The 24797-nt window shown below is 41.3% G+C and overlaps 1 protein-coding gene across 2 annotated transcripts in view; it reads left to right on the top strand.

The window, feature by feature from the left end:
* Window positions 1-15362, top strand: part of INO80 (INO80 complex ATPase subunit) — a 70275-nt gene extending 54913 nt beyond the window's left edge. For both annotated transcript variants that reach the window (XM_054828961.1, XM_054828962.1), the window contains exons 28-36: window positions 1747-1841; window positions 5593-5665; window positions 7299-7457; window positions 8550-8652; window positions 9217-9305; window positions 10037-10192; window positions 11244-11403; window positions 12220-12438; window positions 13045-15362. In XM_054828961.1, coding sequence (XP_054684936.1) covers window positions 1747-1841; window positions 5593-5665; window positions 7299-7457; window positions 8550-8652; window positions 9217-9305; window positions 10037-10192; window positions 11244-11403; window positions 12220-12438; window positions 13045-13262 — 1272 coding nt within the window. In that variant the 3' untranslated portion in view covers window positions 13263-15362. The remainder of the gene's footprint in view (window positions 1-1746; window positions 1842-5592; window positions 5666-7298; window positions 7458-8549; window positions 8653-9216; window positions 9306-10036; window positions 10193-11243; window positions 11404-12219; window positions 12439-13044) is intronic.
* The last annotated feature ends 9435 nt before the right edge of the window (window positions 15363-24797 follow it).

Here is a 24797-nt window from a genome sequence, read left to right as displayed (position 1 = left end):
ACCCATGAATGCCAATATTACAAGTGTAGAATAGCTTATTCTTTTCTCATTTGTGCCTTAGTGGAAATGTTTAAGGTCTGGGGTAAGGATAAATGCACCTGATGGAATGAAAGGAATTATTTTCTATTTGTGCTGAAGTTTGTTTAGAAGACAGTAACGAAGAGATGGTTAATAGTGAGATGAGAGAAGACTAAGTCAAGATGTTGAAAGGTTGAATTATCATAAAGGTAGATAAAGACAATAACAAAGAAATGGAAGGCAAAGATCCTTGTGATAATAGGAGAAGGATTGATCAAATCTGGAGAAAGAGCACATAGTGCCTAATTGGCAACTGTATCTCTCTGGGTTTAGTTGGTGACAGAAAGCTGTCATAGGAATGGAACAAATCAATAGTAAATTAGTGCTTGAGTGTCCGTGTGGTGAAGTAGCTGTTCTCTGGTTTAAACTTCTGTTGTACTCCAGAAATCATACTAGCCATGAGCTCTGTTTTGTGGAGGTAGACCAAGTGTGACTTTGGCCATTTCCACATTGTTAATTTTATTTACCTATTTTTCATCTGCCATACACTGACCAGTACAGCAGTCTTTTTCCCAATTTCCTTATAGTATGGCACCTCTTCACCTTTCTGCAGCAGTGAAGCAGAACAAAAAAGGAACAGGAGCCCTGAAGAATAGGTGAAAATGAGAACTGAGCATGGTACTGTCAGAAGGTTTATTAGAGTGCAAGCACTGCCATGTCTTCTCACAGCACATCAGTTCTGTATCTGCTGAACACTGCAGCTTGGAGCAAGATGAATCCAATAGTTCTTGTTGCTAAAGCACCATCTGTTTCCTTTCTGTCTTCATGTGCAGTCACAGCATCTCAAAAAGACACATGCACCACTAGGGTTAAATCTAACGAATGTAACCAGTAGGAGCTGCAGCTTGTCAGCCAAGGATCACACTGTTAAAATATCAGAGGGTATCTTTCCAAAGAAACTCGATAAGGATATCTGTATAGCCTGAAGAGCTTTCTGTGTAATTCAAATTTTGTTGATAGCTGCACAGGTATCAGAAAATGCTTAGTATGTTAGAACACAAAAAATGTCTCTCATTGGAAAAAGCCTTTGCCTACAGCATTCCTGGTTGATGCCATTTGATTTGTGTCCCAGGCAATGGTTTCAGCTCTGCTGCTTGCCCTGAGCTGTGGGCCGACACACCAATGTAACATTCAAAGTGTTCTTGTACACAGTGAGATTCACAGGCTCTTTAGTAGAGAGATAGAGCATGAACAGACGTTAGTGTACAGTACTGGGTTTTTAAAACCACTAGTCAAATGGTTTAAAATCGACAGGGAGCAGATACAGTTGGTTAGGAAAGGTTTGCTTACACAGTGAAAGTTCAGGATTTAGTAAAAAATTTAGACTTCGTGAAAACAAACTTCCTATTTTAGTGATTTTATTTATCTATTTATTTATAGAAAAAGGTATGTACCATAATATTGCCTGCAGTACAGCAAATGCATCCCCAACTCTGAACTGACATCATCATTTATCTCTTATATGAAATGCAAAAACTGACATGCTTGAGTAGCTTTAATTTCTGAATTTCTATTATTATAAAGTATTGCTTACATAAGATTGCTTACAGCATATTTGTTGATGACATTTAGGGATTAGCAATTCCACTTTTATTGTTTTTTTGCGGGAGAATCAAGATTGAACAGTTTCAAGAGCAACAATATTTTTCTGGTCTGTGTTCTTTGCAGGAATACATGGTTTATAGGAAACATACCTACATGAGATTGGATGGTTCTTCAAAGATTTCTGAACGAAGGGACATGGTAGCAGATTTTCAGAACAGGTAATGTATTTTACAAGGTTTTTCTGTGCTAAATTGTGTGTACATGGAGAGTTGGTAAAAGATGTAATGGAAATAAATTAAATTTGCACTTAAATTATCTTTCCTGATATCAAATGGACGTCATTTATCTGAAACAGTTTCTAGGTGATTTGCCAACCAGGAGTCACTGGTGTTGATATTGAACCCTGTTGTATTCAGGAATTTGTCATCTGTGAAACAGTATTGAAAGCAATTTTAGTGTATCCACCTACTGTCCTTCTTGCCGTTCCAAATATGATATTGCTTATAAAGAAGTGCAGTAGAGAGGCAGCAAATGTTCATGGGTTATTATATGCTCTGAAAATTGACACTCTGAAGATGAGATTGAAAATCTTGCATATGCCAGAGCTTTGAAAGTGACCTAGTTTTCTGCAAAACAAACCACTTAAGCATGTTTTATAAAGAAACCTTATATACAAGTGATAAAATGGGGATTTTATTAAATAGTAAGATATGCTAACTCTTTTCATTTAGTAAAACAAAATGGATTCTTGCAATTTTTATGAGCATATCAGGAAAGAAGAGTATGTAATCATCTTATAAGTTAAAATAATTTAGTAGAACTTTGCCTCCACTAGGGTGGATTATTTTTAATGATTGAATTCATAGTTATTAAGTTTCCTTTTAACTGTGAGATATGGTTTCATAGGATGTCACTTTGGTATGGTAGTTCACAGTAAGATTACCCCTCCTGGATGTTGATGTGAGCTTGTAAGAAGGTCACTTTTCTTTTTCAGAGGAGTTAGGTTCATAGACTGTTGCTTATTGTGGGGTGAAAGCAGCATTCTAGACTAGAGAATAGTCCTTGGGTTAGCAGTCCCAAGGTATCATAGCTGAAGATAGGAGAAGCAGCCATATACAGTCTTTCAGGCTACTGGTTCATGAGGCTTAAAGACCTGAAGGACTGTGTTGCAATGATGAATCTGCTAGTGAACTCCTCAGAGCAATAAAACTTGAGAAGAACGTCTGCCAAATACCTGAAGTAAATCAGAGGACCACGTAGTACCTTTCTCCCTGTTTCTAGGTGTCAGAAACAGGTTTCTTGCAGGTTATAGTGTCCTCCTGGAGTCCTGACTCTTCTTCTTGTAAGGTCCTTTAACCAAAAGAACTGAATAAATTTGGTTTTATTAATGAACAGAATTTGATTTTATTAATGAGTAGAACAACCGAAGAAAAATAATCATTTCAGCAGGAAATCCCTTTGAGATATAGGTCAGCCAGTCTAAACAAGAATTCCTATTAAAATGTTAGTTGAGTTCCTTTTATACATGATTTACTTATGAGAAATATTTGCAAGGAAAAAAGCCTGACTGAGACTAAACTATCCTGCAGGATATCCTAGCAGGGTGCTGAAAATATATAGCTATGGAATGATAATTTGTTCCTGTACTCTATGGCACTGTCCACTTTCTTTCCTTCCCATACTGCGTTTCCAGAAGCATTTCACAGCTGGATGTTCAGGTGACTGTCTATATGCACGTTCCACTATTGTTATAAGAGTGACAAGATTTCCTGTCCAAGAATTACCTACATTGCGAACAGACGCCTGCTGACTCCTTTGGCTTTGTACCTGCAGGATAAAGTCTAGAGATTGACAGCTCAGCTTCAGTTCTTCCCAGCTACCTGTAACTCAGGATGGATTTTTGTACTCTTAGATTGAGGACTGCCAGAAGCCTTTCTAATTTTAGAGTTCTTGGCACTTTATTTGTGTGTGTTAATTCATAGTTTTCATAATTTTTTTTGGTTTTTATTGGTAATTTCTTTAGAGGGGGCAGGGGGAAATCTTGCCTTGCACCAGAATGGGTTCTTTGAGAGTCTGGTTTTCATGGTACAGCCTTGCTAGGTACTTGTGAATGTCTTGAAGTTTGAGTCCTGAGAAAAGAGTTCCACTTGACCTTCAAGGATATGGATTCCAAAACCCTTAGATTTTTAAATTTTTGAGTTGTACTAACATATGCGCAATAGCATGTAATACACCCACACTTCCTCCAGGAAGGGCGAGAAAGACTCTTTAGATTTGATGACCGGACTCTGAAGGACAGACTGCCTACACATAGTCAAGAAGGAAATGTCCCATGCTGCTCATTCAGCAAGAGTTTCTGGTGCTTTACTGATTTTGCATGCCCTAGTGTATGGACAGTGTGGTACCAAAACCATGTGGCATTGCAGAGTGTCCTCTTGTAAGCAGAGGACCTTGCTCTCTCACTGTAAAAGTACAGTATGTCAACCTCTTTGGAGTCGTTACTGCTTTGTTTGGGTCAAGCTCTTCACAAATCCATATGATGTTAAACACTTCCAAATACTGCTGACCCCGCAGTGGCACTAGTGAGGCTCACAGCCTGATTTCGCTGCTACCACTTGAGTTTTCATCGGTACTTGGTCATCCTACGTATAGACCTGTCTCCTTTTTCTTCCATGTGCGCAGTGTTAGAACTGCCATTGAATGTCAACAACTGTTGTCTGTTTTGTCTGACTCCTCAAATTATAACTAGGGCTTGATGCACTGTTACAGGTACTTGTATAATGCGCCACACCTTCTGCAGTTATGCAAAGGGTTATTAGGCTTAGAGCGTTATTCCAAGTCAGGTATTCGGATGCCTCATCTCTCTCTTAGCAGCCAGCATCCCTAAATCTGGTGCCAGCAAGTGTAACCCTTGGGGCTAGTATGACTGCATTAGGGTTTGTGGATTTCCCAAGGAGGTGTTTAGAAATTGTTTTCCTGAAGTGTGTTGTGGAATGACGATCCATATTCTACTAGGGCCTTCTGTCAGGAGGGCCACGTTCACCAAAGGCAACTGGTTTGTCATTGACTTTCATGCTGTCTGAGGAATCCCAAGAAATGTAATACAGTTAGTGCAAACTGAAAATGCTCCAAGGTGGGAAGGACAGCATGTGTGCAGTAATAATGGAGTTCACTTAGAGACAATGTGTTTCAAAGAATTTACGTTGGAGTGAAATGAATGAATCTTGCTTTTGTGCAGTATCTGATCATTAGTGCTGTCATCCTTGAAACATTTTATGGTCAATCACAACTGAATTGTTATATGGCTATCTTGAGATTAATCAATTTATCCTCATTTTACAGATAAGTGGACAAAAGAGATTAGAACTTTTAATTTGAATCGGCAACACAATTAGGACTAGAGAAGTTCTTAGACTGAAGGACTTATGTTTGTGCCAGTGGACCGTTGTCCTTTTCTAATGTACCTCTATATTTGCCAGCTTGCTTTTATATTAAGATTTTTTTTTTTCCCCAGGAGTTGTTTGTTCTGTTCAAAGCACCAAATTTAGAACAAAACTTGCATCTACACAGTTTCAACATTTATTTTTCTTTCTTTGTCAATTGAGCATTGTTAAGGCAAGATTTTTTTAACATCGATCAGTTCTGTGAAACAATAAATTATTCTTTGTCCATATGAAATCTTAATTTCCAATGTGGGCAAGATAAACAAGCCCTGGTTTGTTTTGGTAGAGATTAATAAGCTGCTTTTTCAAACTGAATGTTTGCATGTTCTGACAGTCCTGATTTGTAGATTAACTTCTCTCATTCATATGTTTTTTTTCTTGACCATGAACAGCACAAAATGTTCTGAAGTGTTCAAATAATAGAAATGTCCCTGATCACTTTATATGGATCAAAAAATTTAGTTCTGTGGTTAGTCCTTGTTCACTGTGCACAAAATAAGGAGTTTTTAATATCTTTCCACTGCAGAAATGATATTTTTGTGTTCCTGTTAAGCACAAGAGCTGGAGGCCTGGGCATTAACCTTACAGCTGCAGATACGGTAGGTGAAGTTTGGTAAAGTAATACAGAATAGAAAATCAGTTTACTGATGTTTAATTTTCAGTATAAGTACTTCTTTGCTTTTCCTGCCTTATACATGCCTCCAACCACCATTTTTCCCAAGCTGCTCATGTCCTGACTCCCAGCCTCAAAATTGGAAAATTTCTGTGTGAAAGTTGGCACTCTTAGCCATGCTGATCAATATTTTTAGTACTGCCATTCACATAATGAAATTGCATAACCTTTTTTACTTTGCTTATATTTACAATGTAGTATTATCTTAATGATAAAGTTGTAGAATATTGGACGCTTGGTACACAGTTTTTGTCAGAATTGGAAATATCTTCCTTCTCCCCACATACTTTATTACCAGAGTCTAGAAAGGAGTTGGATGACTGAAAAGCTATACAGATGCAAATGGCACTTTCATACAGTGAATGCTGTTTCATGTATGACAGTTTGCTCTTAAGGTTCAGCTGCAAAGGAATCAGTAGAACAGGTATCAGTTACCCTTTCTCTGTCCGCAGAACAATGAAGCAGTGCCTCTAAAAGTACAAAGTCATTTGTAGTTGAATATCAGCTAGTCAGGCAAGATAAATTGTTTCCCCCTTACTCACCCAAGGTGTAAAGGCATCCTGATTTAAGTGAAGTGCAAAGATTTGCCCTTCTGGAGTAGCTGCCACTCATCACTAGGGAAGGAATACTGACCTACATGTACCATTTATCTCTTCAATAACAGCTATTCTTGTGCTTCTAACGCAATACCTTGTGTTCATGCAGATTTGACCCCAAGACCAACTGTAATCCTTAGCCACACAAACCCAAAGATCTTGGAATCAAAAATATGACATAGTTTTGGGGGTTTTTTAAATACCCCATCATATCTTGCTGTCACTTAAAAGATCAGAAGAAAGCAAGTACCTGTGGGATTTTCAGGGTTGAAAAATTCTCTCGATTGAAGTTGTTTGAACAGAGGAAATAAACAGATGGAAACGCAGGCAGGCTCCTTGCATGAACATTTTTAGTTCCGTGGTTTTGTAACTTTCTGAATACTTTGTTTTGCTTTTAAAACTTTTTTCAACGTTTTTGTTTTGTATGCTTACTGGCATAAAGTACTGTTGGAATGATAGGGCAATATGAATGTAATGTGGCATTTCAGATTTTTTGTAGTAAAAGCACTAGAAGTGTTAGACTGGACTAGACTTTATCCAGACTTGAAAGAAAAACAAAATTGAGTATTACTTTTTGTGTGAAATTCTAATTGGATAGGCTTTTTCTTCTTAAGTAACACTAAAATGGGTTCATGATGTGGTTAGCCAATAATTAATTACATGACAGTGATTTACTGTGGTGCCAAACTTAGGAATTTTGTGCCTTTGAAGCAAATTTGTTGAAGAAGATACTAAAGACGTTCTGTGGAAGTCGAAACATTCAGAGTGTCAGTTAGTTTGAATTCATCTGAAATGCAGTGGAAAAAACTTCGTAGGACTGGGCAAAGCTAGGGTGGTAGTTCTGTGGGGTGTAGAGCAGAACTTTTATTTTCATCAGTATATTTGATTTTTGTTTGTTTAATCACCAGGTGCTCTAAACGTATGGTTTTATTTAATCCCTTCTGTTCTGGTGTTCTTTTGCAGGTAATTTTCTATGACAGTGATTGGAACCCAACAGTAGACCAGCAAGCAATGGACCGGGCACACAGGCTGGGTCAGACAAAACAAGTCACTGTGTACCGATTGATATGTAAAGGCACCATTGAGGAGCGCATCTTACAAAGGGCTAAGGAAAAGAGTGAGGTAGGAATAAAGAAATCATCTGGAACAGGAAGTTACAGAAACGGTATCAGAAAACACGTATCAAAATGAGTAAAGAAACAGAAAAAGTATCTGCAGGGAGACAGAAGAGAAGCCAAAAGGGAATGTCTTTGTTCAAATAAACAAATTTGTGTCCCTAACACAGCAGCATTACAACTGCATTATATGAACTAGGAAGACGCTAATCATTTACACTATGACTTCATGAAAACTATTTCTTATGACGTAATGAAACTACTCAGCCTTCTTTAAGAGTAGAGCTTCTGTCTTTGCTGTGTCAGGGCTACTGATTCCTCTCATGTTACACTGTTATATCACAGCTGATTTTTTTTAAAAAAGAAATTTGGAAGGTAATCAAGTGAAAATTATTTGAGGTATAAGAGTTGCCAGAAGAGCTCAGTGTCCTGCAGCGTCAAGCAGTGTATTAGAAACTTTAAACCTCATGACACTTTATTGGCAAGAAACAAATTAAGCAGGTTCACTTTCTTTGACAGCAGTAGGTATACTATATACACCATTCAGATGTTTTGTGTATTTGGGGTTTCTTTTAGCTTTTGTTGTAATGAGATGCTGATCATGGTGCTGCAGCAACTGAAGCATCTCCAGCTGAATGCATCCAAGTTTCCCTTGCTGAAACTCACCCATTTTCTTTAGGACACTGCACTAGAGTCACCTGATATCAACCTAAAAATAAAGTGTAGTCTTTTTGCTGGTGATCCAAATCATCAAAATTGGCTTATGCTAAAGCTTGTTCTCTTTTGCTAGGTTACAACTCTTTTTTTTTTTTTTTCCTTGGGTTGTTGGGTTTTTTTAGTATAGTTGCAGTAATACAGGTTGAGTGAGTTGCTTCAACTGAGACACTGATTTTATACTCTTAATTATACTCTTAATAAATCTTCCCTGAAATTTTGCTACTAACTTTGGTATGATAGAGAAGTTGAGTCAATTCTGACTTACACAGATGCACTGGCATCTTTTTTTGGCTGACTTTCAGTGAAAAGGGTGGTGAGAATGGTTTATGACTGCTTTGAGTAATTTTTCCTTTTTTTCCTCTCTCATTTTTTTTCCTTCTAGATCCAACGAATGGTGATTTCAGGTGGCAATTTCAAACCTGACACCTTGAAGCCAAAAGAGGTGGTCAGCCTTCTGCTGGATGATGAGGAACTAGAAAAGAAATGTATGTGGTGCAGCATTTTCCCCATCTTCCACTTCATTAGCTTATGAAATCTGTGTTTTTATCTCTACAAACACATGTATTGCTGATAACAACTTCTGTTTCCTGGCTCTTTCTGTGTTGCCAACTCTTGTTAGTACAAGTTGGTTTCATATCACTGTTGAGCTGAAAGATGACGTTGTGCAAGAGAGACGTGATGCTGTGATAAAGTTTTTATTGGCACTCATTCAGGATTATTACATTGTTCCTGAATGACAAAGCTTTAACAAGAATTATGTAGGTCACGACAAGAGAAGTATTAGTAAAAATGTTATATTTCATGATACTTTTGAAGCTGTGTTGGAGGTATATGCTTTTATGTTGTTTGAAAGAAGAATTTCACTCTTAAGACTTTTTAGTAATTTGGATACAAATAGTTTTAATACAGTAGTGGTTCCAATGTGTTCTAGTTTTAATGCAGCTGACTTTTCTTCACAGTTCTGTTAGAACTAGAATTTCTTGGAAGATTCATAGCAGGATATGAAATGCCTTTCCAGTGGTGACAACTTTGTATTTCTTTTCCAACAGTGCGTCAGCGTCAAGAAGAGAAGCGACAGCAAGAAGAAACAAATCGTGTGAAGGAACGTAAACGTAAAAGGGAAAAATATGCTGAAAAGGTATTTCGATGCAAAGAGGTTGCCTGTGTCAGTGATGGAGCCAGAAGAGCTTCAGGCTCACTGTTATGTAGTGTGGACACATTTTAAGCAAAGGCAATCTAATAAATAAAGCCTTCTTCCCTTCACCATTGAACATCAATCTGTGGCACTTCCTTACACAGAAGAGGGATATTATGAAATACGTAATGCATAGTTATCTGTATTTTAATATCATTAGCAACTTGTAAAACAAGGAAGTACTGCATATCCAAACAACCCTGTAGATCACCAGTAGTTTGCAGACAACACAGATAAAACCCATATAGCTACGTGGCTTTTGTGGAACAAGGGAAGATGAGTTTGCTTAAAAAAGATCATTAAAACGAGGTCATGAAAATTCTGAGTTTTTGAGACAGGGAGGCTTTGTATTAATTAACTGGAATTTTGTGTAATGGTAAAGAATTTCAAGCTCATTCCAAAAGGTAATGGAAATCAAAGTAATTCTGTAAGAGTAATTCTCTGTCATTCCAGCTATTTTAGGAAGGAAAAAAACTCCAAACGCTACCTAAATCTAAAGAAGGAGCCTTTAAGAGATCTGTTACTGTGTCCTTCAGAAACTTGTTTTGGGAAATTCTGGACATGGCATTCCTTGAATTATAATACTGCATTAAATATTGAGATTTCGGGTTGCTTGTTCTCTTTCTTCTGTTTTATTGTCTTCTTCATTCCTGGTATTGTTTTATTTATTTCAGAAGAAGAAGGAAGATGAATTGGATGGGAAGAGAAAGAAGGAGGGCATGAATCTTGTGATCCCATTTGTTCCCTCAGCTGATAACTCCAACCTGTCTGCTGATGGGGATGACTCCTTCATTAGTGTAGACTCTGCCATGCCCAGCCCTTTCAGTGAGGTAAGACCCACTGCTGCTTTAAACTGTGCTCTATTTCAATTGTGGCCTTATGTCCTGTAGGATTCTTGGTTTCTCTTATCTTAGCTAGGGTAGAACTTCAAGTATGTGGGGAAGTGAGATGTCTTAAAGGTGAACCATGGAAATGAAAATAATTTATTGAAAACATAACAGCTGCTAATAAGCTATTTGACATTCCATTATTCCCCTCTTCATTTGCTCTCTGCCTCCCTTTTCTTACAGTGACTTCATGCCCTAACTCTCTTTCAGCCCCTGAAATTTTTCCAGTCCCACTTCTTCCTTTTTCCTGCCTTAGTCATGCCCACATTTATAACCGTGTGCCGCCTTCTTTACCAATACCTTCCATAGCAAGAATACTGTCTTTCTGCTCCTGAACCAAACAGTATCCCTCAAATAGCTCCTTGATGTTCAGTTTCTTTGTAAGTAGTCCTCACTAGTCTCATCTACATCTCCTCCTCTGCTTCCTTCCTTTCTCCTGATTCTGAATTAGTGTGGTTTTTTCCTCTGGAATTTCAATTTTAAGTTCTCAGTGGCAGACATCTTATTTTCCTTCATCTTTTGGTAAAGAATTGAAAACTGATTTTGGCAGCAGATATATTTTGTTCTATACCGTATTAAGTTTCCTATGTTGTATTGTTCCCTTATTGACCAAGATTTTATTAGCAGTAGTAGTAGGTTAAGAATCCTATCGTTTTCTCTCTTGTAGTTAAAGATGCACAGTTGAACAGCAGTTTTCTTAAATCTCTGCTGAGGCCATTAGTCTCCTACTTCTTAACTTACCATCTATTTTCATGAATTGAAATTAAGTAGCTCCTGGAGGTCTTTACTGCTGCTCAGCATGTAAATAGAGGGTGTGGTGCGATTAGGCAGATCATGGATCACGCTGCTAGTCTCACATAGAGAAAATGAGAGAAAACAGAACAAGTACCAATTAATTACTTGTGATTGTATGTCTTTTAAAGATCTTACTATGTTTGTAGCCTTCCCGTTCCTAACCTGAGAAGCTAATGGCTTTGTTCTCTGTCATGTTTAGATATCCATTAGCAGTGAATTACATATGGGCTCTATCCCTCCCGATGAGAGCAGCAGTGATATGCTTGTGATTGTGGATGATCCAGCTTCATCAGCACCTCAGTCAAGGGCGACAAACTCTCCTGCTTCCATTACTGGCTCAGTTTCAGATACCATGAATGGTCAGTACTCTTGCCTTGACTTACTACTGACATTTATTAAACGTTGACTTTGTGTAGCTAGGTGATACATTTTCTGCGTTTTAACCAGAGTATATGCATGGTTGACAAGATTTGGGGAAAAATTGTCTTTTCATTGAGAAATTACTTCTGATTTGGTAGGAGATCTGTTTATAGTCCATCATTCACCATACTTTCCTCTTCTCTGTGTTAGTTACTCTTAAAAGTTTTGTCTTTTGTTCCTGTGTTATAGAGGGCTCACCTTCTGTTATGTGCATAGTACCAAATTGCAGACAACCACAGAACTATTAATCTCTAAGCTTTTCCTTGAATTTGCTGTTGGGCTAATCAGTTGTCTATTTCCAATGGGGGATTGGAGCACCTGTAATTTTAAAATAATGGCAGATGTTTTTAATTAGCATAGTTTTCTACACTGAAATAAGTAGAGCCATAGTTCTTAACAAGTTTCCCTCTTGGCGAGAAGTAGCAAACTGAAGAAACTTCATATCTATCTTCAAGTAAGAAAATGCTTCATCCTGACGTAGAACCTAGAATCCTCCACCTATTTGTGGGTTGGATTCATAATAATAACAAGTAGTTGGAGTTAATAAGATGTGGCTAATGAAGAGTGAAGTTTTGTATACGTAATTTCTTTTCATGGGAACATTGCTCACAGTGTCCGTATTAATGTAAATGAAAAGTTATCAGTTAATAGGAACAGTATTAATGTAAACGGGAGGTAGTTCTGATACTGTATTCATTTGTGAGTCACCTGAAATACTGTAGCATTTATTGTTTTAACTTCCTTTTTTCATTAAGGTGTTTCAATGCAAGATACACCTCTCACTGGGCGAGGCCAGTCAGGTCGAAGCCGAGGTCGTCCTAAAGGTTCAGGCAGTGGATCCAAAGGTGGCACTGGGAAAGGCAGAAGCCGGAAATCAATAGCGGGAAGTGCAGCTGCAATGGCAGGTGCCAAAGCAGGGGCAGCGGCAGCCTCGGCAGCGGCATACGCGGCGTACGGGTACAATGTCTCTAAAGGTATGTGGGGAAGGGGAGGCAGCAGGCTACCCAGAGCAGAACTGACCACATGAGTTTGGGTGATTGTTGTTTAGAGCCTGTCAAAAAATTGATAAAAAATGATGCATTGTTGGTATTGCTTCTCCGTTATATTCTGAGATCCAGGCAATACACAATGTGACATGGTAGTGGTGTAAGAGGATAGCCAGTTTTACCGCAGATGACCGTGAGAGGCTAGTCCTGCAGAAGTTTCATCTGCCCTTTGAGTTATCCATACCAAATATTTTTCCTATTGTTTTTTATTTTGGTGTTCAGACAAATCAGATAGTGTTGTTTATCCCATGTGTATGTCTGCGGCTTTCCTGCATTGCTGCCACGTTGAAGTCACAGCATCAGGTTCCAAAATCTGCTAAATTGATGGTGATGGAACTTCAGCTTTATACCAGCTGAAGGTGGCCCAGGGTATAACTGCAAGATTTATCTTAAAGACATCCCTCTTCATTAAACTCTCATAAATCATGAGTACAAGGTGGTCTTAGGACTGATTGTTAGTATATTTTTGTTGGTGAAGAGCCACAAGTGGAATAACATGCTCACGTGGAATTTGATTCTCTTTTCCGTTGCTAGGCATGTCTGCAAGTAGCCCTCTACAAACAGCAATTCTTCGGCCTTCTGGACTTGCAGATTTTGGACCTTCAAGCGCCTCTTCTCCCTTGAGCTCCCCTTTGAGCAAAGGAAACAGTGTTTGTGGGACCCCCAAAAGCTTAAACCTGACCAGCAGTCTCATAGCAGAAACTCCAATTCGGAAGCAAAGCAAAGGTGCCCACACCTCAGGTGGTCGGTAGTAATTTTGAACCCCCAAAGCTTGTCTGAACTGCGTTGGCTTTCAGAGTAGACCACCCTGCCAGTTGAAGGCATGCAAACAAATGCCTTGTTGCTGTCCAGCACGTGTGTGAAAAGGAAATCAAAGCACAATGGGAGTGGGTGGTTTATGTGAGCACTTTGATTATGTGTATTCCAAAAAACTATCTTTGCAGACACTGCGAGAAGGAGGGAAGGGAGGCTGGGGTAACTGGGAGAGTGTCAGCTTGTGTTTTGTTGACTCATCTGACAAAGATTCCCAAGAAAGCATCCAGCTACTCCATGCAATATCCTGCAGCTGTGTGTGTTTGAAGTCACACCAATATACTTTCTCTCTTGTAGCTTGAGCTGGAACCCAGCATTAGTTTTATCCTATGACATCAGTATCTGAACCCCAGGGGTATCTGTAGAGTCAGAAGACATTTCTGTACTGGCGGCTGGTCAGTGTACATGCGGGGGTAGTTGGGGCTAAGCTGAAGATGTTGTATGATCAGAAAAAATCTTGGATTCTTCTAGTGTGGTGCCTCTGGGTTCTCTAAAGGTTTGAAATGCAAAGGAAGGTGTCTCGGGTGGTTTCCAGGGAATGGACTCTTTTCAGCACCATCTGTCAGCAACAGGTTCAGAGCCACAGAACACAGAGAGCACTGTCAGGCCCAGTGAGAGCAGCAGCACTGCCTCTGCTTCACCCAGTGGAAGAAACCACAAGCCAGTGGTTTGGATTGCATTTCAGATTTCTCATCAGCACATTCGCTGTGTTCAGAATGATTTCTCTCACTTTTGAGGTGTGCAGAACACTTGAAAGCTTAGAAACAAAGTAAGGGTCTGTTTGTACAAATCTCAAGAAGAGGGAAAGCTGAAGTGCTGAGGAAGAGTTTGCTGCTGCTCCTCTCACTATGCCGTAGCAGAGTGTGGTTCTGCAGTTTGCAGTGCTGCGAGGGGAGCAATGAGAAACAGTCCTGAGAGAGAGAACTGTGCCATTCCCCCTTCCAGCAAGTCCTGGGAAAAAAATTGTCTCGTATCCCAGCCATCCATTGACTGTTCTTCCAGTGTGTTTTCCCTTCATCTTTGTGATCGTCACACGTACTGGCTTGGTTGAGTTCACTGCAGTGTGTGGGTACCAGTAGCCGTGTCCCGTAAGGCTGATAGAAGGCAGCGCTGCCAGTGCCCATCTGTGTTCACATTCTCTGGTTGCTCCTTCCCCATTCTCAATGCACAACCCCCCTTCCCCCGTAGCCCCTTGCTTTGCTGTAAGCGTTGTCTGCATTGCACTGAGATTTAGGTGTGGGGCAGTTCTTCTGTCTGACACATTGAATTAAAAGGCTGTTCTGCCGGGGCACTTTCATCCATTGAGAGAGAAGCGAGTTGAGTTGCAGGTCTGGGCTGTGACAGCGGAAGATGACTTTTTTTATTATTATAATTTTTTTCCAACCCCAAATCCTTTGCCTGGCGTCCTTCAGTGTGGAGCGAGTGCTTCCTGTTGGCTCTGCCTCTAATTTGCACACCTGAAAATAGCAGAACTGAGCTTAGTTAGATTGATTTTTAAACAGATTTGCAGGGGATAATTGAGGGGGAGGTGGTGTTTAATTAACTCATGAAGACTTCCCCCTTCCCCTCTTATTCACATGTATATATGATATTTAGAGGGAATCAGACAAATGCCAAGCCTTTTTTTCTCTTTGAATGTGCTGTCTATTTTTATAACTGAACTTGTACATATGTATAAAGAGAGACACATCTTTCTTTTACTAACTGGAGAAGAAAATCTTAAATAAAATGGAGTGAGATAATTTTATGTAAATCAGCGTCTTTGTGGTTTTTATGCATATAGCTGTATGAATGAGAAGATTAGGGAAGAGAACATGGAGTGTCTGCACTCTTCTGAGTATCACCTTTGTAACCTTTTTCAGTTAGAACTGTACACTTAGCACATGTCTGTATTCACTGATTATCTGGTAATTACTTTGGAGTAGGTATGCAGCAGATCACAAGGAAAAAGCAGCAAGTGTAATATGCACAATTACATAGTACCCGAGCTATGATGGTTGAATTCAACACAGTTGATCATTTTGGGACATCATTCTGTACAGTTTTTTGTTATTTTTTTCTTTTTGTTTTTTTCAGTGCAAGTTGAAAGAACTTTTTTGTGCACAGTCTTGATTTTTCAAGCAGTTGTGTCAATTTGACAGAATCCAAAGTGGAGAGAAAAAACCAATTTGCAACTTGAAAAGATTGCAAAAATATAATATGTACTGTTGCATGCTATACTTTTGGAAGATTAAATTATTGATATTTTAAAAACTGGTAATATAAAAATATTTTTAAAGTCATTTAATCTTCAAAAGAAATACGGAATGACATCAGAAGTTGTGGCAAAAGTAGAGGTAGCCTGTCTGCTTGTGAAACTTGCATCAGGCTAACAAATTCAGGAAGGTCTAATGTAGCAGTAAAGTAAACAAACTGCTAGATCGTATCCAGTTCAATTTTTGTAAAAAGTTACTTTGATGTATTATGCATCATAGAAAAATTGAGATCCTGTGATGTTAATCAAGGAATTGGGAAGAGTTCAGGTGATGGCTGTTTGAATTTCTTGTTTTGGGGAAGTAATTAGCGCTAGAAAGACTGATCATTTTTTTACGGAAGTGGAGTTAGTTTTGTGATCAACGCTCTGGGGGATGCTTCTATGGAAGTTAATAGAACGGACGTGCCCACTGAAACTCTGAAGTTTCAGTCTCAGCATCTTTTCACTGCATGTTGTGCCCTTGTCTTACAGGTCAGTGGCAGAGAAAGGCGCTTCCCTTTGAAGGATCAAGGTATTGGCCAGTGGCAGAACCAGAATATTGAATAAATTGAGCTTGGGATCTAAGCTGGAATAGTGAAATAGATGCCAGTATGTTTGGGGGGGGGGGGGGGGTTGGGAACGCTGTGTATTCCTCATGCTATTTGATTGTAGCATTTATATCTTTACTCACCAATTATTACAAAGCTGTTCACTGATTAATACTACTATTAAAGACATTGAAAGATGATAATTTTCTTAGGTCATATGGGAAGTTAGGACTAAAAGGTGCTGTCATGTCCCACCTTCGCACACATTTTTGCAGTTTAGCCTACGAGGGATGTGTAGTTCAGCAGGGTCCCCTGAACCCCCATTCTTCCCGCTGCCACATGCGGTCAACCAAATATTTCCAAGCAGTGACCAAATTAAGTCTTAAAGACCAAAACTGCAACTGTAATATTCCTTTGGGAGAAAGCAGGGGTGATGGAAACAATTACCTTCTCTCAAAAAATATTGCAGGGTAGTTGGAGACAGGAGAAAGGGATTTCCTTCTGACCTCTAATGCTGAATTTAACCCTTAAGTGTGTGGCCAGGACATGCCAGCCAGGCCACTGATAAAATGCAACCTGATGAACACCAATGCAGTTTGCTCTACATCTTCTCTCTGGATGTTGTTAATTGTCAGCAATTTGAGAGGATGGCAAAACCAGGCAAAAAAGCTGAGGAAAAAAAAAAACAGAAGCCAAATGATGCATCAAAGGAGCAAGAGAAGAACTTCTTGCTCACTACAGACAGGTTGTGAAAGCCAACATGTAGGATTGTTTCGTTATAAAAATAGAGCACTCCGGTATCCTTTCAACTCCTCTTCAAAATCATGTATATCAGATAGCCAGGGACTTGCATCACACTGTCCTCAGAAATTCTCCTATTTAGCTGCACAGTCACTGTGCAGTCCGTTCCAAACAACCTCTTACTGCTTCTTAAAAGTTGTTTGGTTCCTTGGCTGCATGGTGTCTCCGGAATTCTTCTAACTTCTGTTTTTAATTATTTTGTGATCAATTGAAGTCCACTTAGTTAATCTACCCTTGATTTAGATTAGCCTGCAAGCCATTTTCTGTCACGGGTCAAGCCTGTTGACCTCATCAGCTAGTGGATCTCCTCTTCCTATTCTGCAAAGAGTTAAACGGGTTAGTTAACTGCAGGAGGGTTTTCACCTAGAACTGCTTTAATTCTTAACTTCAGGATATTTAATACTGCACTGTCCAAACATAGTGTTACTTCGTGCCTTCTCCCTTTTCTGTTGCATGCTTTCCCCACCACAGTGTATCTGCTCCTTGCTGTCTTGTGTTCCGTTTGTGGAAAGCCGCCTGTGTGCCGAGGGGCTGTATCTTGCTTTATTCCCATATTCCCAAAGTATTTCCTTCAGGAGCATTTCCCAGTGGGGGAGGCACACAGAGCTCAGTGGGAAAAGCTCCGTGCAGAAGGAACAGGGATCTGCACTACTGTAGCTCAGGAGCAGCTGAGTTGCAGTTGGGAGGAGGAAGAGCACAATTGATAAAATCCCTTGGGGGCAGGATGTGGATCAATGTAATTTGGGAAATGCTGCCCTGTGACCACTGCACTGCCAGTCCCAATCTTCTGCTCTCCGTGGAGCTGATCTGCTTCTGCTCCCAGGTACACTTACGGGCTCCTCAGCTCCTCACTTCAGCCTCTGTCTTTCCTTTTTGTTGACTTCCATCTGAAACGCACATTATAACTCTGAGGGAGCCTTACAGGCGTGTCTTGTGCTCCCCTTCCTGCTCACAAAGGGGCGGTGATGCGCTCCACGCCGTCGCTTGGAAATTTCTGCTCAAGTGGCCAGAAAAAACAACTTGTAGCTCGCTACCCAAAGGGATGCTGCTTGCATGTGAGGTATAACCCAGACAGATGCACTAACGGTAATCACACCTTATGCTCCTAGGTTTAAGCACTCACTGAATTGTGAATTATTTTTTTTGATTTGCAGCCTGCATCAGGTGCATAGCGGTGAAGGAGAGAGGGGAAGGGGCAAATCATCCTTTTTCTCAGGAGCATCGGTATTAGGATGATAGAGATGGTCCAGCTCTCAGATTCAACCAGCAGGTCTGTATTATAAACACATCTTTCTTGTAGCACTCAGATTAGCATTTCCTCCCCTGAAAACCCTGCAACAAACACGAAACAGAGAAGTGTGTGGTACGATGAGTTGGGTTTCCTTCAGCTTCACCCTCCTCTTAGCTCCTGCCTCTTCCCTCAGGAAAGTGAAGTTACTCCAAAGCTAAAGGGTCTTCCAGGCATTTTGTACCAAACTCTACTTACAAACTGTTCTTCTTAGGGGCATATGAGGGAATTTGTTTGCATCCCAGGCATGAGGAAGTGTTTCAGTGCTCAGGTATGGAACGATGACTCCTTCCTTACTTAGGTGATGAGCATCACTGATAGAATGAGGTAGGGGAAGAAAACATTGAAACACCACTTTCGTGCCTTCTTGAGTTTCCTCGTGGACTGTCTCTTCCTTCTTCGACAGTATTGCTGGTCCTGTTAAGTACGATGTAGCCAACTGTGATGTGAGTTTCCAAGCATCCAGGGATTACAGTATCTATCCCCATCGTCTCTCTGACATTTATTTGCAAGCACCTGTTTTTTTCCTCCCTGCTCCTTAGCCTTACCCAACTCTTCTCAAGACCCATGTGTGGTCTTCAGGGCTTTCAGCTGGCAGGAGAAATGTTTCTGTTTAATTTTTAAATGTGTGACCCTCCTAGCCTTGCATCTCAGTGTTACGAGAACTGTGAATTAAGATAAAGCTAAGCATATGTGTAGCTTGTGGGCACTGTCACCCTGAATAAACCTTCACCAACTTTTTCAAAACCAAGAAAAACTCTTGTTGTTTCTCAGAGATTAGAACCTGTTTGGAAATTTACTACTGGTTTGGACTGTCACACAAAACTGATGTGTAGGATCGGACGATTTGTTAAATTTATTCAAATTTTCTTATAACAAGAAGCCAGTGGCTTTCTTCTCAAGATGTATTTAACAAATGCTATCCTACTAGAAGAAGCAATTCCTGCTTATCTCATCTCTCATCTATTCTTGCAGTTCCTCCAATGTATCCCTACATCTTAACTTCCCTTCTGGGCCTTCCTCTGGGAAGGAATAAATCACAGGTGGAGCCCTCTCTCCGTACTCTGATAAGATGTCGTCTGTCTTTCGGGTTTCTTTGAAAGTCTGGTGTTACAGTTCCCCCTGATGTTATGGTGGAGTTTAACCATAGAAATTCTCATTTGTATTCAGGCTAGTGAGTGAACTTCAGAATTTTACAACTACTGTGCGGACAAGTGGTTTTGTGCACGATGTTCCCGACTGACTCCCCTCCAAGGCAGGCTCTTTGCGGAGAAAGAACATTCGCGTTAATTGGAAACGACTATTCTCTTAAGTCATATCTTTCTTTAATTCAAGTAACTTTTCTCCATAGATGAGCCTAAACTTGTATCAAAATCACTCTAAAACCCATCTAACTTCCTCACAGAAGCGTCTTTGAGGCGGTCACCTTGGGTAGCCCTTACCCTCCCCACAGTCAGTCTTAATTGTCAGAGCCCGGAGCGCCTGTCCATATTTCACTCCGCCTATAGAAGGTTGCTGGGGTTTTTTTAAGAATGGAAGAGTCAGCAAATTTCACACGTAGTGGGCCGAATGTTGCTTTTTTTTTTTTAAACTCCATTAAGCTTTTGGCACGTGACTGCAATTAGCTACGTGCTGATCAGCAGAACGTGCTGCTGCCCAGTAAACGCAATGGCACGCCGCCCGGACACACCCTGGAATGATGCTTCGTTGCCTGTGACACAGCTCCAGGGTTTTCCTTTGCAAGCAGAGGAAACAGAAGGGATGTTCAGACTATGTGAACTTTTAGGAAATCTTGAAAACTAACATCCAAACCCCCCTTTTTTTTTCTTTTGATCACTCCATGCACCTGGCGGGTGCTGATGTGAGGGCTCTTCCATGTCTTGTTTCTTCTTGTTGCTCCTGCTCCTTCCACAGAGTTGACATGAAAGCTTTTGTGCACAACTTCTGCATTCCCACACACCTCTCTCTTCTTGACATTTAATCCAGATTTTTCTTTGATTTAGTCTCATTTACAGCCATAGTCCTATGGTATTTCTTTGAAATGGATCTTGAAATAGCTCGAAAGATGCATAACGGTACATTTCAATCTCTGGATTTCAAGTGCTCCTGAAACAGTAATTCAGCTTCATGATGTCTGTTTGTCCAGGTGACTGCAGTCTTTCATCATTCTCTGTCATGCTCAGAGTTTGGAAGAAGTTACTGTATCTAACTTGTAGTCTGAATTTTACTGTGAGATATATATTTAATCTGGTTAGCCCAAAAAAATAATTGCTGCCTCGTTTTTTTTAGTAATTTGTCACTCAGCTCAATTCCTATTGACTAGTTGAAAACTTACAGACGTGATGCTGAATCTGTAATGCACAAGTAGGTTTTTAAACATGGTGTTGATTTGGGGCTGGAAGTTGTGACAATTTCTTTTACAGGCTGCTGTAGCCCCAAGTGATTTATATGCTTTTGAAACACACCATCATGAGCTTTGCAGAAGGACGCTTACTTCCCCAGCTTTGATAACTTGCTATTAGCATATGCAATCAGAGGTATATGTTGTGTAATTCATGTAATTCGGTTACACTGTGGTTTGCTGTCCTTAGCTATGTATCATTGTGTCTGTCTGGAATCAGAGAGAGAGAGCTGGTTCGGTAGAATATTCGCAGACAGATTAGAGAAGCCCAGCTCTTCCTTGCAGCGATATAATTGATAGCAAATGAGAAAAGTAATGGTGTTTAAATTTTTAATTTAAACCAGGTCTCATGTCTGAGATGTTACAGGAATAAACACATGTGAGAAGTTTGGAACTGCCAGCAGCTGTGAGCCTCAGCTGTTAGCTAAAAAAGCTTGAGGGACTGCAACAAATTTGAGTGACGTGTATAAAGCAAAACCACCCCAAGCTATATAAAAATGTTTCTCTGCTGAGCTTAAGTTTTAGTTGGCAAACAAATATTATGCAAGCTTAGGTACCTGAAGGCTTAAGAATACTGAGAGCAAATTACTAAACTTGCAACCACACAGCTCCTCGTTGGGCAATGGTAAACATAAGGGTATCCATGAAGATTTCGGATGACTCTCGCATGTTTGCATCAGGATCTAGTGCTGACTCCCTGAGCACACGTTATCTTCTTTCTGACGTGGTATCTCTGAATACCTAACGTACAGTTCCGGGTACTCTGAAAAACGTCATCCCTCAATGTTTCACACTGTGCATTCAAAGTCACTGTACGCCTTTGACATCACGTTCTTGATGTCTCAGTTCCCCATCTGTACAACAGAAACGATACCACGGAGGTCTTGTGAAGAGGAATTAAAGTCTGCAAAGGTGCCACAGTGATTTGCAAAGGTTGCTACAGTGATTTTGCAGAGAAAAGTCAAAATGGGAAATGGTCCCCCTGCATTTGGAGCAAGGTGTGCATAAAGAAATATAGGCCCATGCAGGAGAAAAAGGGATTGAACTGCTGCTCATTTTTAGCATCTTCCCATCAAGTGAAATGAGGCAGGAATCCTCTGGGAAAAAAATACTGGATATTTATTCTGAATGAGGTTAGTCCCACAGGTACTTTTTTATCCTCAGTTCTGAACCCATCTGCCCCCAAATTATAGGATGTGTTTCCAGGAACAGAGTCGATATATATGTAGTCTGCTGCCAGAATTGACTGCGCTGTGCAGCAACAAGAGACACGGTGTCATCTGGCTCCTGCCTAACAGATCCAGAGGTAATCGAGTCTCTTGACAGTTGCCGTCAAAGGGAAGATGAAAAGCAGCATCTATCACAGCCACAGGGCGATGGGCATTCCTGCTCTTTTCCCTCTCTAAAAATGGGATTGTGTGTTCATGGAGAAAAACGTCTTGGAGAAAAACACACTCCTATAAAGCAGACCAAAAGGATGAATGTATGTATAATCTAAAATTAATTTATGTATAATTTAAAAATCTGCTAGCTGTTTGAAATATACTTTCGGCTCAATTTTGCTTAAAGAAATGGGCACTTCACTGGAAAACAAAAATAAGCGAGAGATTTCAGCCCGTGATGTCTGTAGAAGCATCCTGAGGACAAAGCTGCTGACCCCAGTTGCCTGTAACAGTATCTCCCACCCCTGCGCACCTCCAGCTGCTCAGCAGTGCGTCAGCCGCAGTCCTGGGAGGTCACTTGCGGCGCTGGCGGTTGTGGTGACACGTGAAAGTCCGCACACCAGCGCTGCTCTGGCGCGAGGTGCCCACGGGGTGAGCAGAGGTAATGTAAACACATCCATGGGCAGCCCCTGCATTTCCTCGCTCTTCCCCGGGGGCCAGGGCAGCGCCTGCTCCCTCCCTCCCCCGGCATCACGCGCTTCGTTGGTGCCGACTTGCAGTTTGGGAAGGCTGGTGTGGTCTAGACAAGGAGGGGATAAAAGGCTGCTTTTTTAGTTTGTTTTCCAAATGTTTTCAAATGTCACATATGCTTTGTGTCGACAGAGTTTAATATCAGCAAGCTGGCTGTGGTTGTCCCCGAGGCGGTGTGTTTGTAGATGAGTTTATGATTGCTGTAAGTGGGTTGGATGCGAGTCTGTGAAATGACTTCAATGTTGTCTGTGCTGCTGGTGTTGCTCGGTCCGTAGCTCCAGTTCAAGGCAAAGCAGATTGCTGAGGCCATAAGCTAGTGAAACGCAGTGCTCACGTTAGCCTCCCTTCACCTGTGAATGGGGAGACGCGGCGCCGTGCAAATGAGCATGTCGTGTCGTGCACGTGCTAATGAACCCTTCAGTCTGCAGAAATCTGCAGCTGGAAGTGTGAGCAACGGCTTCGTGCAGAGCGTGGGGTGGTGTGCCCGATGCGCCGGAGGCCGTCTGCGGCCGCTCTGCATGCTGTCTGCTTGCACGGCACAGTTGACCGGCATGTGCCCAGTCAGCCCAGGCGCGCGTTCATCATGTTTCTGAAGGACAAGACTTGCTAACTGGCAAGGTTGAATGAAACCTCTCCTCTCCAAAAGTCATCCTCTGACTTGTCTTCCTGTAGGAGAAGTGCTTACAGATTTCCGGGAGCCACAATAGCCAGTACCTGCTTGCGGAGTGTCGTGGTTTTGCCCCAGCTGGCAGCTGAGCACCACACAGCCGCTCGCTCAATCCCTCCCGGCAGGATGGGGGAGAGAATCGGAAAAGTGAAAGTGAGAAAACTTGTGGATTGAGATAAAGATAGTTTAATAGGTAAAGCAAAAGCCGTGCGCACAAGCAAGGCAAAACAAGGAATTCATTCCCCACTTCCCATGGGCAGGCAGGTGTTCAGCCATCCCCAGGACAGCAGGGCTCCATCACGGGTAACTTGGGAAGACAAATGCCATTGCTCCAAACATCACTGCTCCCCTTCCTTTCTCCTCCCCCAGCCCCTTATATTCTGAGCATGACATCATACGGTATGGAATGTCCCTTTGGTCAGTTGGGGTCAGCTGTCCAGCTGTGTCCCCTCCCAGTTCCTTTGCACCCCCAGCCTACTCGCTGGTGGGGTGGGGTGAGGAGCAGAAAAGTCCTTGGCTCTGGTTAAGCACTGCTCAGCAGTAACAAAAACATCTCTATATAACAAAAACATCTCTATATTATCAACACTTTTTCCAGCACAACTCCAAACACAGCCCCATACCAGCTACTATGAAAAAAATTAACCCTCTCACAGCTGAAACCAGGATGCGGATGAAGCGGTGCTCTGGAGCTCGCTCCTGCTGCGTGAGCCAGCGGGGCTCGAGCAGTTGGGATGAAAACTTCCTCTTTCCTTTGGTGACAGGAGCTTTAAGTATCAGTAGCTATCAGATGTCTCTTCAGTTGTCAGGCTCAGGCCAAACTGATCCCTGGTGCTTTTCATTGAGTCCTGTTAAAGCAGTGAGGTGAGGGAGGCAAAAAGCAGTGTAAACAGGAGGACGTAGGAGAGAAGCCTTTGTTCTTGTGTCCCCGGAGCAGTCCAGCGTGGTCTGGGAACGGTGTGGTGTCCCCAGCTAGGAAAACAGCACCTCTCTGTCTTTGAACTTCCCTGACCTTTTACGTTTTTTCAGTCTCATTCTCTGGAGTTCAAGGTACTGGCTGTGCTTCAGGAATTCGCAAGCATAAACACTCATCAGTGTGGCTGGCACTACGATGAGATGAAAAGGGAATTGGGAAAGAATAAAACGCATCCAAAAGCCAAACAAAAAGCATACAGGGTTTGTAAACAAAGCATGTAGAGCTTCCCCAGTGCTGCCCAGAGTGCCCACTTCCTTCTACCTTCCCCTCCCTCCTGGGCCCAAGATTCTTTCAAAGCCGTACAGGGATTCTCTCATAACTTTAATACAGCATATAAATTATGGAGTTTTTCACTTAAACCGAGGCAACTACTTAGTGTCGGAAATTCCAAAGTCCCCTGAGCAGCTGCTGGTTTTGCTGCAAGTGTAGTTTTTCCATAGCCTGACTGTAAATCTGGTTTGTTTAATCCCTTCCTGTTCCTCCCGTGCGCAGGGAACCACGCTGTGCTGAGCTAGGCTGCGTGCCGGTGGCACATCACTGCCTGCTCATGCACTGGGACCGCACTTTGTTATGTTGCAGCTCTCCTTGAGTTCTGAAAAGCCCTTCGGATCTGGTGCTACTGAAGTATGTGCCATGTCGTGAAAACT

Source organism: Grus americana, chromosome 5, assembly GCF_028858705.1.
Source record: "Grus americana isolate bGruAme1 chromosome 5, bGruAme1.mat, whole genome shotgun sequence".
NCBI lineage: Eukaryota > Metazoa > Chordata > Aves > Gruiformes > Gruidae > Grus > Grus americana.
Note: the sequence above shows the minus strand (reverse complement) of the source record. Positions and strands in the feature narration are given on the sequence as shown.